Source organism: Ostrinia nubilalis, chromosome 3 (assembly GCF_963855985.1).
Source record: "Ostrinia nubilalis chromosome 3, ilOstNubi1.1, whole genome shotgun sequence".
Classification (NCBI taxonomy): domain Eukaryota; kingdom Metazoa; phylum Arthropoda; class Insecta; order Lepidoptera; family Crambidae; genus Ostrinia; species Ostrinia nubilalis.
Genome location: NC_087090.1, coordinates 17,131,214 through 17,147,008, shown reverse-complemented (window position 1 = coordinate 17,147,008; position 15,795 = coordinate 17,131,214). Strand labels below are relative to the sequence as shown.

The window sequence follows — 15,795 nt, the reverse complement described above, 5'->3', positions numbered from 1 at the left end:
TCCTTCATAGACTGCGGTCATAAGCTGTGTGGTGATCGGAGAATGCAAATGTGATTAAATTGCCTGTTCGTCTAAAAATGATTACTACATTTTGATTTTTGCAGTACTATTAGGGTGCAGCTCAGTACGCTTTTACAGTTCTGGCATCTTTTGCTAGGCCTTCTCTCTCTATGAGGCTGGCTGGATTTAGTCCTCCGTTTCTTAATTTGTACTACTTTCATCTAGCTCATTGTCGCTAGGTTTGCATAGTTTTCCGTTAAATTACCCTGTCACAAATATGTAATGTGTTAGTTCAGTAGCTGGTATAGATCTAGAAATATCTTCATACTTAATCTCCAGTTCGCATGGTCTTTAGCGAATAATTAGTTGCGTAATTCTGAGTATAGGATAGGTATGATACCATCATGAAAACTTGGCTAGCCTGGACCAATATTTTTACTTATCCCAACTAATATTATAAATGCGAAAGTAACTCTGTCTGTCTGTCTGTCTGTCTGTCTGTCTGTCTGTCTGTCTGTCTGTCTGTTACGCTTTCCCGCTTAAACCTCGCAACCGATTTTGATGAAATTTGGCATAGAGATAGTTTGAGTCCCGGGAAAGAACATAGGATAGTTTTTATCCCGGTTTTTGAAACAGGGACGCGCGCGATAAAGTTTTTCTGTGACAGACAAAATTCCACGCGGGCGAAGCCGCGGGCGGAAAGCTAGTGGAAGATAAACCTAACACCAACCTGGGGCAGTTGGTCGCCCTCCCGGGACTAGAGTTGGTTTCTGGGTTTGAGGGTCATGTATGATGTCTTTGTGATGACTCTAGAATAACGGGGCTGTTGGCGGCTAGAGCCAGAAAGTTTTGGATTTGTTCTCTATGGAGGGATTTTGCCGTTATCACCATGCTTAGCAGGCTGGTTGGTAGTTCCAGTATGGTAGTATAATACCCGGAAAGATGCTGCAGCCCACCCTCCAGTATTTTAATTCCTTAGTCGGCTATTACGACTCACGTGGGAAGATTTGATGCTTTTTTAGGGTCACAACACAGGCCTGAATATTGTTTTTAATTATAAACATCTTTACTGGATAATAATACTTAATTGATTACAAATAAATAAGTAATTTGAGACAATCATCCGTAACATTCCGAAGTCCGCTGTATAAATAAATTTCGGTGGATTGGTTCTTCGGTGGCTCAAATACAATTTCGGTGGCTCTTGATAATTTCAAATTGACATATCTCGAGAAGTATTAATAATATTTTGATCTCTACCATATCATTGAATAATACAAGTTATTTACTATTATTTCTGCCACAAAAAAGTTTTGGAAAGTGGAAATTAAAATTCGCCACCGGAATTAGGCAAAAAACGAGTTTGTTGATATTCACCCCTATGACGAAGTTTGTAGGATGTTCAAAGAGATAGAGTATTTCTTGGAAATAAGAAACACCACTATAAGACAATAAGATGTTGATTAATTTCGGAAAGAATATCTTGTTATTTTCCACGATTTCTTGCGATCATACTCTCCCTGAACAGAAGTTTCTGTTTCATCAGTATCTGATTACCTATTTTCAAATCTTTTTCGCTGTCTTGTACAGCCTAGAAAAGAATTTACTACTTTTTTTCTGGCAATTTTGTCTTTAGTACTTTTATTTGGAGTAAGGCTTAATACGCAGCATCAACATGGGCGCTGCAATAGCGTAACTAATTGCGGTGACGACTAGGCGACTGCGAGCGTGCGAATTGAGCCATGTTCTACTGCAGTGACTGGGAACTGCGCGATATCAATGCGGCTGGAGCTGGGAACTCTACCCTCTAACCCTCAACTCACTTTGTACACGAACGTCTTAAGCGAACTGCAGAACATGGAAACTGAATTAACATTCTCGTACATTCGCAAGGCACGTGCCAAGTTACTTACGTTCGACATAAATTTTAAAGAACTCTGCCTCTTTATCTTGCTATTTTATTGATACTACGATCACTCGCTTTCCCCAATTTCTGTTTTAGAAATTATGGGACACATGTCATGCGTGTGTAACAAGAATTAATTAAATTCTATTTCCCTATTTATGTCATCGCCTCGCTTGTGAATGTGCCCCTGGCTACGAACCAAATATAATACGCGGCTAAGTAAGAATTATTAATCTTGTGCCCCACGTTGGGCGCCATTCCGACGGCTAAATTAAACTTTGTATTTCAAAATCATTTTAGAAGGTACAAGTTTATTTTGTAATTAAATTTTGTTGTTTGCGTTAAAAAATACCAGATTCTGTGATGGTTGTAAAATATTGCTTATATTTTTGAAGATATTAAACTTATTATGTTGTTATAATTCGAGAGTTAGTTCATTTATGTAAATAGAAAGAGCCCCGGGAAACTTTTATTAGCTTTATTAGTGACTAACCGTCGGAAGTGTATGAGAAACTTTTATTGGGGAAACTAATTTATCACCGCACAGATATGATCTATGGAGTGAAAACGACTGAGGGGACGACATTTCAAAGCTGGCTTCGGTTCTTATGGAGTTAACTGACAAATAGCTATTTGAATGACTTTCCGTGAACCCTGTACCACAACCTGTACTGTCTATTACAAGGAAAACGGTTCGATAGTTACTGTAGTAGTAATTGAGTGTAGGGTAAATACGTTTAAATAACATACTGTAGCGCGCCATGCCGGCAGTCAGGCTGCCGCCGCCCGGTGGTATTTCCACGCTGTCAGTGCGTATGCACCGGCTGATTGTGGCTTACTCCTGGAATTCCCAGTTATTACCGCAGGGGGACGAGTTCTCGGGGTTGTTGGCCGGCATCGATCCGCCGGCGCACCACGGCCGCCGGTGTTACCGGTGCACGGGGTTACGACACCATGACCACTGCAGTCTTTAGATTTACAACTTATCATGCAGATTGTTTTACCCTTTTACCTGTTTTACATTTTGGTACTTCCAATTAATGAATCTTCGATACTTCTCGAAACGAAAATCGCAACTGAGAGAAAACCGAATACGATTAATGTTATTACTCACAATACTCACCCACCGGCTACAGTTGTCATTTTTCTCCCATTTATTCCTTTTTCCCCTCCACTTTGAATTACCGAGAGGTGTTAGCGGGTCCATCGTCGAGATTTTAGAATAGGAAATCAATCGGAAGCAATTCAAGTGGCGAAACAAATTCAGCGTGGCGTTGCCGGTTGTTAATTGGCTGCGGGTGGCGGCGCCGAGACGGCGGCGGAACCTCCGCATGGCCTCCCCGCGACCCTCCCTTGCCCCCCCTCTCCGACAGCTCGGCGTTTTTATGAGCGAGAAGCCCGCCGAGACCCGTACAAGTCTGGGCGGCTCTTAAATTAGTTTGTCTTCCCCGAGACCCCGACCCTAGGCCCCTAGTTGCTAGGTGAGACTTCAACCTCTCAGATACACCTGCAACATTATCATTATACATTATCTTCTCCCTATATCTCTCCAAATATAGCCAGCGGCATCAAGGTCTATCGGCAACCTTCACGTAGAATACTCCTGTCACGTGTAATCTCGGATATGGTAAAGGGATATTTTAGGCATAACACAACAATCTCTTTAGGGGAATTTCACATAACGTAATAGACGTCGTGGGTGACATTATTTTTCCATTTGGTGGGCTTATTTTCTTGTGCGGGTTATCAAGTTAGGGACGGTAGCGCGCACGGGGTGGCTGCGGGGTGGGTCCGCAGGGCGGGGGCGCGGGGCGCGGGGTGCGGCTATCGACCGACTACCCTCCCCCCGGCGTGGCTCAGTTTCCGGGCGAGAGTCGCGCAGACCGCCGGCGCCGCGACGCGACTCCGTCTTTTCGTTAGATAGTCAATTTGAATCTGTCATCATGCTGATAGGACTCGTCCGGGACTCGGTGATGCAGTGCTTCTGCCACTCATGCCGCGCGCCCGTGTTACCAGCAGGTTGGAACAGCCCTTGGAGCCTTCTTCGAGCTCGTCAAGTCTAACCTACGACGCCGACGCCACTCAAACCACGGAGACAAACGCCCATTGCCGTGTTTCTCACCACATTTTTTAACTTTTTTGCTCAGAACAATACCGAGGTCTTCTGCTTTATCCAATTTAGTGATCCGGAAGCTAAAAATCATCAGTCTATCATGTTTTGCAAGGTTAGGTCATGACGAATTTGTAGGGATCATTGATGATTTGTTTGTAACTGCTGTGCTCGGTCGTTATTGTACTGAAAATGCAGACGTTATCAAATGTAGAGTTCTGAATAATTTTGGTTGCATAAGGTGAAAATTTGTTTCTGGAAAAGCCGGCCGGTGTGACGCACATTTTGCCGGCCGGCGTGGTGTAACCCTGTCAACTGTTACTATTCAGCTTGTAAGTTTGATAACTTCATGATCGAATTAGTTAAAGATTGTTATCATCATATGGGAATTGAGAATACAAAATTGTGTATCCCTATTGTTTGTGAAAGTAAACTGGGAGCATGCTCTGTTTTCTATTGGAGATGCCTAGACTAGAATCTTCCTTATCACAACTCTGTTAATCGTGGTGGATGAAACATGATTTTATTCATATGAAGTTAAGTTTCAATAATGGAGCCTTTTAATGGTCCAGTCATCTGTATCATATTAACCTTTGGTTGAATCTTCTTCCAGATTTAATTCTTCTATTTCAAACACAGGTGTGTCGGCGCTACCTTGCTGAAAGTATTGATTACACATAATGCTGCATGAGGTCCACCATTTTGTGAGGTCGTAACACCACACTCGTCCATTTTGAGCACTAAAACATACATGCTTACGACTGATCAGAATTCTTTTCAGCGAGACGTCTGAAGTACTTTTTCGAAGTTATGTAATTTATTCAAGAGACATGCCACGAACTGTTTTTGTATTCTTAAATTGAATCTCATTTAATGTTAAAATATTTTGCATAATGTACTGTCTTATTGGACCGGGACACGCGAACGCGACATAATCACCCTGGAGCTGTTTTACATAAATACTTAGTTTCGGTATTTCTGTTTTGTTGGTGAAAATCGTCTTTTATATCTTCTGTCTTTGGAGCATTCCACTGTACTTCTTCGTTTATTATAGCGGTTTAAGTCTCGTATGAGTAATTTACGTTGATACGTACCAATTTTCAGTATTATCCAATAAATTATGAATTACGATTTACTAGAACTTTCTATTTCTAACGTCTAGACTTGTTGACGCGCCTGTCTACAATTATGTCATTACGGAGTGACGCGGTGTCTACAAAAAATATTACTTACCTTATAATATTACATCTTTAATTATATTTCGGTTATAATTAATTTCCTTTTTATAAATTCTAATTCAATTAATATCTTCCATCTCTTTAATCGCTAAATCTTCATTGTTATTCGATAGAAACTGAACCTGTTTCGGTATTAGCATCAATTACTCATTTCTCATTGTAAAGGTGGGTTAGGTGGTTAATAAACAACGCAATGACTTGCCTCAATTGTATTTAGATTGAATTTGTCAACACACCATTTGTGAGGGGACTTAGATTACATAATTGTTTGGGGGCGATTATGACACTCGGATATAATTGGCCCAACGAGTGCGGCACCCTTTTGATTCGGGGAGCGACAGGAGGTTGCGGATTATGAAGAGGATCATTCGTCCCTTTGTATTCTCTGTCGGCGAGCCGTTATGAGTGTTTTGCATGGTCATTACCGACCGCAAGGGTGTGGAATGTGGATAGCTTCCGGAAAAGTAAAACAGGTTGAATACAACCTTTTTATTGGATGGAGGGGCTATTTTAAACCATTGCACAAAGAATTGCTGTCGACAGGCTGCATTTGCCTAGAGGGGGCAGCGCCGCGACATTGTCGGTGATGCATTGCGGGTCCGTGCAAACTTCGCGTGTTTCGCATTATTTCACGTAACTAAAGTCGTAACTCTTAACGATGGAACTTGGTTAGCCTCAAGAATTTCTACCATAATATTCGCAGTTGAGATATCTTAACTTTTATCGCGTTCTTAACGCACCGGTTCAAAATGAAATGGCTTTTGAATACGATTTCTGAAGCTAAAATTAAAAACATTACTGTTGCAGAACCCCATCTCACTAATGAGCGGAGCTCGCTAGAGGATATTTAATGCGCGTCTGGTTTCAGTAGAATTCTGCACTCAACGTTGCTCTCATTGCTGCGTCACGACGACTCACGTATCTAGGTATCACTTATCCCTGTTTAAAACACTCCAAAGTTTGAGTTGGTATTCCCAGTGGTAGTAAATTTTCTGTCTGCTCTCCCCTTGCGAGTTTAAAGCCTGGCTTTAAATATTTTATCAGGTTTTCATGTTGTATCGTGCGGCGCCAGTGGGGGCCGGCGATCGCCGTTTCAACTAAAACGACCCTTTCAAACATTCATATTCGATTTACAGCTTTGTTTTCATTGTATGAATTTCACATTGTTGCTTGAATTGGGAAAACTCATTGTGTTTCATAGATTTCCTCTCGTATATTACGATTTCTTTTTTTTATTTGAATATCCTGTCCAAACAAGTTTAAGAGCTATACCGATCGCCTGTAAAAGTGCAACTTTAATAGTCGCTGTTAAATCTCCTAGGATACAACTTTTGCCTTCATTCTTTATGGATTCTCTAGCGGTGTCGTCTCCGCATCGTCTGCCGTGTAAACTAGGGCTTAGCCTTGCCGTGAGGGATTATCCGTATTTGCGGAAAATTTCCTCGACACTCCGCCATTCCCCTCACGTATCGGCCTCTCATCTCGCGCTGTCGTGCCGTCCCCTTATTACCTCCCAACTATTACCCCAACGCTGTACTGTTCAACCTAAGTCGAACTCGAAATACTGAGCAAGGATCAGTTTGCGACATGCTTCTTTTAGTTAATTGCGTTCCCATTTCAAATAACATCATTAGTTTAAATCTCTTACGTTACCTGTTCGTTGACTATTCGTCATAGCTAAGTACATCACATTATTATTGTCGGCCGTTTGGTGTAGTGGTTCAGAACGGACTACTATGCCGAGAGGTCCCGGGTTCGATTCCCGGCCGGGCAGAAATTGAAATGATGAATTTTAATTTCTGTGACGGGTCTGGGTGTTACTATGTATAATATGTATGTATTTAAAAAAAAAAAAGTATACAAGTAGTATATCCGTTAAGCTAGCACCCATAACACAAGCATTAAGTTGCTTACTTTGGGGCTAGCTGGCGCTGTGTGAAATTGTCCAAAGATTTATTATTTAAAGATTTATTATATGGTATCTAGATGCTCATTTATTCCTGCGTGTCTAATTGTCACATACGTGTCATTTTTAGAATCGTGATTGTTATCTTCTTTACCTTTGAGTATAATTACTTTAATCGCCATATGACGTGAATGTAACAACAAAATGCGACAATTTCGTATCGAGTCGATACTTGGCGAGTCCAAATCGATACCAGGCAGTCACGCGAGCATCGATTGTTGATTCATTAGCTTGCGTCCGAATGCTCTTCAAATAAACATTACTCGGCCAAATTGCTCGCTTGTAATCGTTTTTCGATTGTCCTCGAACCCCACGATCAAGGCAATATTGACTTAAGGGTGGAAGATTGTTTGTGTTTAGGACGCGCCTATAGAGTTTCGATCATATTTTGCATGGTGACCGGGGTACTATGTGTTAAGAAATAAATCATACAACGTTCAATCGTCTAACACTAACCTGTTATAATCTAAAGTTCTATTAAAAAGAATAAATGTTTTTGAACTAGAAAAGGGATGGTATTTATATTCGCCTCCTAGAAACCATTTTTATATTAGAAGACATCTCCACTTTACATTACCTTCAAGTTCATCATGTAACAAACCTTTAAGGACGATTTTTTGCAAGAAAATCTGCTTCATTTCCTCATCAAAATAATTTACATTGTCAAAATTGCATTATCTTCAAGTTGGTCATGTAATAAACCTTTATAGACGATTTTTTTTGCAAGCAAAATCTGTTTCATTATCTCATCTAAAAATAACGTCAAAATTTCAAAAGAAATTGTTTTACCTAATAATAAAGAAGCGGAAGACACGGTCCCCAAGTTCTAATTAAGCTATAAAGTGAGGGTTGTTCAAGAAAATGGTATTGTCTCCGGGTGAGTGACGTGGCGTGGAGGACCTCCTCTGACGGCCACTTTTTGTTTAGCACACAGGAGATCGGCGCCTGCCAAGAAACCAGTCGGCAAACCTAGGACTAAGCAGCCCAAGAAAGTCAAATTCATAAGTGAGTGTGCGGTGAATCTGACGATTTACTTTAATGTGTTGCTGCTGTTAATTTACGAACACGTTTTCAGTAATTACATCGCAAGTTAGTCCGTGAGTTCCGTGACTATCTAATCTTTGTTGTTGTGCCTTTTATAGCTTGGTATTATGTTATTATTCTGTGTTACTTTTTCTTTAACGATAAATCGGTGTGCTCTCTGCCTTAAAGTTTTGAACAAGCTCTAATGATTTCCATCTTGGGTGAGGATGTAAAGAAACTACGGTTATTGCTCACTGTTTATTTGCTGTAAGCACAACATCATGCGTTCATGACCATATTTATTTTAGCCTACTTTAAATCGATACGTTCAAAAAAACTTAGGAACGAGTTTCAACTGCTTCTAGCGCAGATATACGCAAAGTTATGTCGAATTCTTAATTTGTATTTATGGAATATTTACATTCATAATGGATGGTTTATACTCCACTTATATTATTATCTATTCTCTGATATTGTAGAGATTCACGTTTTCTCCTTATAAAAAAATATAAACTGATTAACCTTTAACAAAATTGCAACGGCTTTTTTGTAAAATATACAGCAAATTCTCAACGAATATCTTTTCAAAATTCAGGCGTAGATAAAATAAAATGAAACATACCACGTATCTTTTAGGGTAAATGTGCTGAAATGTATGTAAAAAAATGCAAAAATATTAAACATCTGCCGTAACTACATTCTTAGGCATTTAACGGAAGGTGCAGTAATTTAAAAAGGCTTTGTATGCTATTTTTATTATTATTGAAGATTACTTATAAACTAAATAATATTCTGTTTAATATTATCTTTAAAAAAACAACATAATCCTCGTGAGACTTGATAATTTTACAGACAGATCAAGCTCTTGATACAGTCGGTTTCACCCTTCTCATCAACAAATGACATTATGCACTGAAATACATCGCTCCACCACAGAGCTGTTCGACTTAATAATTCAGTGCACGTTGACTCACTCGCGCAGTACCTGAAACGCGGTAGCGAAAGCAATATTCGCATGAGTCATCCCCCAGGGAGGTCGCTTAGGTCCTCCCTTCTATAATTAAACAAAGGTTTCTGTCGTCGCAAGTTTAATACCCGACCTTGAAAATAGCGGGAATTTGGACGACGCAAGACCCTTGCGTTTTAAAATTCCGCCACCTAAATTGAGACTAGAGTTAATTATACAACGCTTAAGTGTACTTGGGCCCGGGGCTAAATTGTATACACGCTTGTGAATTTAGTTCGTGTACAGCGTTTGCAATAAACACGTTTAATTAAATGGCTCCCTAAGCATAAATTGTAATTAATCCTAATAGACCTTGGGGTGGTAATGGCGTTATGGAAAGCATTTGTTTCTGATTTGGTTCAGAGAATGACGGTTTTAGCGAACTAATTAAATGCAAGAATTTATGTCAATTTCCTCGTAATACAGAATGCTAATCATTGTGGTTCCCAATCAATCACAAACAATCTCTGAATTCTCTGGTCATCTTGTGACTTGGCTATCATTTTTATCCTATTTTGAGTAAATAAGAGTTTATAGTCTATTAAACTTGGCTCATCTCTGAATCTTGATGAATCATCAAACTTTTGCTATAAAATTATCCACAAACTGGTGTTATTTTTAGTCGCTAGCGTATTCTTAATCATAATTAACAACAGTAGCTCTGAAGGGTGCGTTTACGTTCATAAATTCAAAACTTTCCTTAGTTCTCAGTACTTGATAACTCCTTGAGTTATCTAACATCTTAATAACATATGGTTTAAAATTTCATAAACCTTGTCCTTTTTTATTACAAATCTGTTTATAAATGTAAAAACTGAATTAAGTTTTAGGATAGCTTTGATCCACAGCTCAACATTGCACAGCCACGATCTCATTGCTTTGCACCACCGACTTTTAGTTGGACGAAAGTTTGGCCCGATTCTATCTTTTAATGAAGAATCGGCCGATATCAATGTAAATGTGCGCACTTTCATACATGGCCATACTGATTAACAGCCCGACCAAATTGTCGGCCGACAAAAAAAATCTGTGGTCTTCGGCTAGGCTTACATCTGAATTTTGAACTCTTCCTATGTTCTTCTGATTAATTTCGTTGCGAGTTCAATGACATTCCCCCGGGACAAACTTGACCTTCATTGGTTAGGTTTTTTATGGCGGTCAAGCTGTAGATCCTGGCTACACAGGAGTTGCAGTGGTGGGAACGAGAGGTGGGAATAGTCCCGTTAGGCTTACATCTCATGACGTGATTGTTTGTCCGTAGCCACTGAAATCCGCTGCCAAGAGATGTCGAAGGGAGGTCTGGCGTACGAGGTGATCCTCGCGGAGCCGGTGGGAGTGCCGGCGCCGCGCCGCGCCGACTCGCCCGAAAAGACGCCTTCAGTCGAGGAGATCCAGGAGAAACTTAAGGCTGCAGAGGAGAGGAGACGTGTAAGTATAATTTTTCCAGAAGCTTCACTATAGGACAGTAGTTCCCAAACTTATTTAGTCTACTGCCCACTTTGAGAATAAATTACACTGCGGAACAAAAAAAATAAAAAAATCTGCGGCATCTATTTTGTTAATGGTTTTTGTAAACACATGTATTAGACATAAATGGTGTGCATTTACTTTCTTTGGATTGACTCTGGTTCTTGAGATAAACGAGACGCAAGAAATCAATGAAAAAAATTAAACGACCCTCCCTAAACTTATATTAATTTGATTATACCCCACTAAGTTTTATTTTCTACTCATGTATTAGTGTAGTTGTACTTACAACAATTTAGTAATCAGCTACTAGACCTTGAAATTATCAGTTTGTGTCTTTTAAATTAATTTTTAAAGAGCTTTTTGTCTCAAAAAATATGATTTCATTATGAAAACTTTACGTTTACAACCCGAACAGTTTTTGTTAATATTTGGCTTGTAAACTTGCAAAAGCAAAGAAATAAGATCACGGAGGCAGTGATAAAAACCTACCAAGCATACTTTGGTATAAAACTTCCATAAAAGAATAAATATTGGGGGTCCAATATCGTCTGCAAGCCTTGTGTAGAGTCTTTGCCATACTGGAGCCAAGCTGGACGTAAAGGACTTCAATTTGGAAGGCCAAAGATATGAACTGAGCTTTCTAATCACTAAAATGATCAAAAGTCAGCCAAATTAAAGTCCTTTACGTCCTGAAACGTCCGTTTGAATACGGAAAAAATAAATTCGATTGACCGCAAATCCGTACTCTTATAAAAGACACTGTATTTGTAAACCATAACACAAATTGAATCTGAAGCATGGCTAAGCTTTGTTTTAGTAGTCAAACAATATTTGGGGAGTCATAGAGCACCAGACTTTTCAGAATTGGTTGCTAAATTGTTTTAAAAATTTTACACATAAGGAGTTAATTTGAGTATTAAATATTTTTTTTTACAATAACCATTTGGACAGGTTCTCCCATAATCTGAGTGATTACAGCGAGGAATAAGCAGAACGGTTCTACCAGAACATCAGGATAGTGGAAGAATGATATCCACGGTCAATGGGACCGCCAGATGATGGCTGATTACTGTTGCCATAATGGACATGGCGCACAATTTTTGTTGAAGATGCCAAAAAATACTACAAAAAATTAGAATGAATACTGTATTTTTACTTTTTTGATATCTTTAAAAATGACTGAAATATTCAAGCTCAAAGTGCGCTCTTCCGCTAGGAGCGATTTTCCGCGCGGATTTTGAAAATGTGACGTAGTAACATGAAAAGCTGCATGTAAGATATTATCTGTGTACAATGGTTAGAATGGTTAGTAGGGGAGCCGAAGCGGGGATTTCGGGACTTACTAAAGAGTGGCAGACTAACATACATCAAGGAAATACTTTGTACCTGGTTGATTACCTCTAAGTATGCATTTTTGATATAAAACGGCATTAGTTCTTATGCCTCTCACTCAAAAAATACCTCAATTAAGCCCAAATTTGAGACCGCAGCCAAACTTTGAGTGACAATGGAAACTAGCCTAGATGGAGGACACATGAAATTGAACTTCTGCTTCTTCATTGATAAAGACTTATCATTTACCATACCTTATCATTTTGTATTCCATTTTCAAGTCACTTTTTTTTCGCTTACTGTTTAAACAAAACGTGGGATTTTTTTAAATCTCAGGTCTTTTGAACGCACATCTGAACGATGTCTGGTTTTAATTTCTTCAGTTACTCCGTGACCATGGCGCATGGCGCAACAGTGCCGAAATATTGGAATCTCAAAACTAAGGTACATGGTAGCAATCCCGTCAGTAATAATAATAGGAAAATGTCTTGAAAAATAAGTAAATCGTATATTACTTTATGTAACTAATTTTATTATGTATCATACTTATAACTAATCACTTCATTCAGAACTAGAAAACGATTCCAAGGATTCCACTTTTCTTCAATAGATGATCAAGATAAAGAGGTATTTATTATAAATTGCTCTTCCACCATTTCAATTATTCTATCTTACATCTTACTTGATGAAATGTTTTTCAATTGTATTTACATGGCATGGTCATAACATTTTCACCATTCCTCTGCACCAATTTGTGAGGTACACCTGAAACCCCCGATAAAGCAGCTATTATAAGAATAATATTTAAAAAAACCCTCCTTCTGACGCAGTTAGGTAATAAACTAAATGTATCCAATTTCACTCCAACTTACTGTCAACTCAACGACGCGCTTTAAAATCAAAGATTGACTTTGAATTATGCCTTATTACAATACACATTGCAAACAATATAACTTGCTTGAGCTTTTTCGACTTTTTCACAAAAATAATAAATAGGCATGAAGAGATTACAAAATTTCTGCAGCGACTGACAGTTCACTTGATTTACTTTGACAGGTGACAATAAAGCCATAGACATTTGCCATATGAAAGACACACTTTTCCAATATTTTTGTTTGCCATGAGATTCTGGCACACCTATACCTATCATTTAATGAAAAGATAAACTAAACTTTTTCAGCACAACGAAAATCTGCTTTGGCGCGTAGCAATGCAACGTGACAACTGCAGTTCGGACTTCTTTATGCGTCCACTACACATACAATACAATTCGAACTATCGCACATTTTTTCTTTTTAATTCTAATTCAGTAAAAAATGTTTTTGAAACCTTCATTCAAAATTCAAAAGTTATTATCATATGACAGAACTTATGACCAGACTATGTACATTGAATAAAATATTTTTTTTTTATCATCAAGCTTAGCAGTCTAATAAGTTACTATGACACTCGAGTTAATCCACATTCAGCACCATAGCCTCCCCTTCTACAAGGCCCTCTACAAATGTCAAAACGTCACTTAACTCTTTTAGCACCAGTTCTTTTGTTTTTGAGAAGATGTACCCAAATTTTTATATCAATTTAATTGTAGTTTAGTCGTTTGGTACAAATTAACGTGGTTACCTGGAAAGTGTTCCGGGAGTTTTGAAAATTGGTGATTAAAATAGATTTCGCTATGCTCTCTGTTAGTCTGTTAGTTAAGTGTGATTGCCGCGCTCGTTGCGAAATTGGAAAAATGCTGCCTTAGAGAAGATTTTTGATAGTTACATTCTTTCCTATTTCGTCGTTACAGCCAAAGGACGTTCACTGCTGGACAAAGGCGAGAGGCCTTTGGGTTTTCCATAGGTTTTTCATAATGAACAGTCCTGCGCTGCCCGCATTCAGGTTCTTCCCACGACCTTTACCAGATCGTCGGTCCACCTAGTAGGAGGCCTGCCCACGCTACGTCTTCCAGCCCGTGGTCGCCACTCAAGAAATTTTCTGCCCCAACTCTGTCTGTCTCTACGAGCTATGTGTCCCGCCCACTGCCACTTGATTTTAGCAATTCTGCGTGCTATGTCGGTCACTTTGGTTCTCCTGCGGATCTCCTCATTTCTGATTCGATCACGCAGGGAAACCCCGAGCATAGCCCGCTCCATCACCCTTTGGGTGACCTTGAGCCTTCTTATGAGGCCCATAGTAAGCGACCACGTTTCAGAACCTTAAACTTTCCTATTTATTTCACGACTAGCTTTTGCCTGCGGCTTCACCTGCATGAAATTTAGTGTCACAGATCGGCATAAATTATAGCCTATATGTTAATCTGGGTTACAAACAAAACAATAATATTGTACAGTTTCAACAAAATCCGTTGAGTACTTTTTGCGTGAAAGAGTAACAAACCTGAGACACAGGAATCTTCCTAGTTCAGGTATCAACCCACCAACATTCTTACTTTTTGTTTTTCCTGATTGTTTGTTATCATAATATTATCTGTTATGTTGGTGAGAAATAAACATTACTTTACTTTATTTTAAACTTCCAGACATCCAAACTTTCGCATTTATAATATTAGTAGGATACAATTATGTAAAGTAGAAACAAACAAGACAAAAAAAATGTATACTTCAGCAACGCGAATTTTTTTATACTTCAGCATATTTAGGACACCCGGCAGCGTGTCCTGTCAAAGAAAAAATAACTCGCAATTTAGCAGGTACATTAATTTGACTGTTTCACAACTCTAAATCTATTTAACTTACATTACATGAAATTTATCACATTTATCAAAGCTTCTTAGCTTGTCTATGTCCCAAAAATTATAAAATGAAAAAAGTAGTTGTCAAAAACCTTTTTAAGGCGGATTTTTTTCAATAAGGCGGGCGCGCGCGCGGCTATAAACGAGGTCACAAAATTCGGAAAAAACATAGCGAAATCTATTTATTCACCAATTTTCAAAAATTCCGGAAAACTTTCCAAGTAAAATTAACAAATAACTGGACTATTTACTCGTTATTGAGCACAGAGACACAAACTTGGTTATTTTTCCAGAAAATTTATATTTAAGTGCATAAATGTAAAAATGGCTTCATAGTGCACAAAATTGGCAATAGGTGGCATAATAATGGTTACTTTTTTAGCGCCTAGCTTGAAATGTGATTGAACGATGACAACTAACAACAGTTGTCAGTTAGGTAAAATTTTATTTTAGTTGGAAAAAGACAAAAAGTGGTAAATGGGTTAACGTGCGGGGGCTGCAAAATCATGTTGTGACGTCACGCGCGAATATTGGAAATTTTTGAAAATTTTAAAATGTCCGTAAACTTCTCGAGGCTCTATCTTCGGTAATACTGGATGGATTGAGGTGAAATAAAAACTAGTGTAATGTGTGTGATCTAAACTTTAAATTAAGTCATAATTTAACTTAATATTACAACTTATGCGTGTTGTCCATTATGGAATTTTCCTGACCAAAACCATAACATAAAAGCTTACAGAAAAAGCTTTTTGTACTTTTTTTTAATATTATTTGATGAAAAGCAAATACAGGGTGTTAGGTAAATGGGTATATGAGCCGACACTAGCCCATGTTAACATGGGCATATAAATGGTATGGTGAAGTCAGAAAATTTATATCTTCATTTTAATTATTTTAATTTTCATACAAATCGGATTTTATAAAATTTATTTTGTATGAAAATAAAATTAAAAAAATGATGATATCGAATTTCTGACTTCACCATACCATTTATATGCCCATGTTAA

The 15,795-nt window shown here is 38.5% G+C and overlaps 1 protein-coding gene across 3 annotated transcripts in view; it reads left to right on the top strand.

Moving 5' to 3' along the window:
• The window catches only part of LOC135088078 (meiosis-specific nuclear structural protein 1), a 46,333-nt gene that overhangs the window by 20,291 nt on the left and 10,247 nt on the right, over positions 1-15,795 (top strand). The window contains exons 1-3 of one of the 3 annotated variants that reach the window (XM_063982962.1): positions 3,781-3,925; positions 8,148-8,225; positions 10,511-10,677. In XM_063982962.1, coding sequence (XP_063839032.1) covers positions 3,850-3,925; positions 8,148-8,225; positions 10,511-10,677 — 321 coding nt within the window. In that variant the 5' untranslated portion in view covers positions 3,781-3,849. Of the gene's footprint in view, positions 1-3,780; positions 3,926-7,912; positions 8,098-8,147; positions 8,226-10,510; positions 10,678-15,795 lie in introns of those variants that run through there. The other 2 variants (XM_063982964.1, XM_063982963.1) reach the window with 2 other exon arrangements.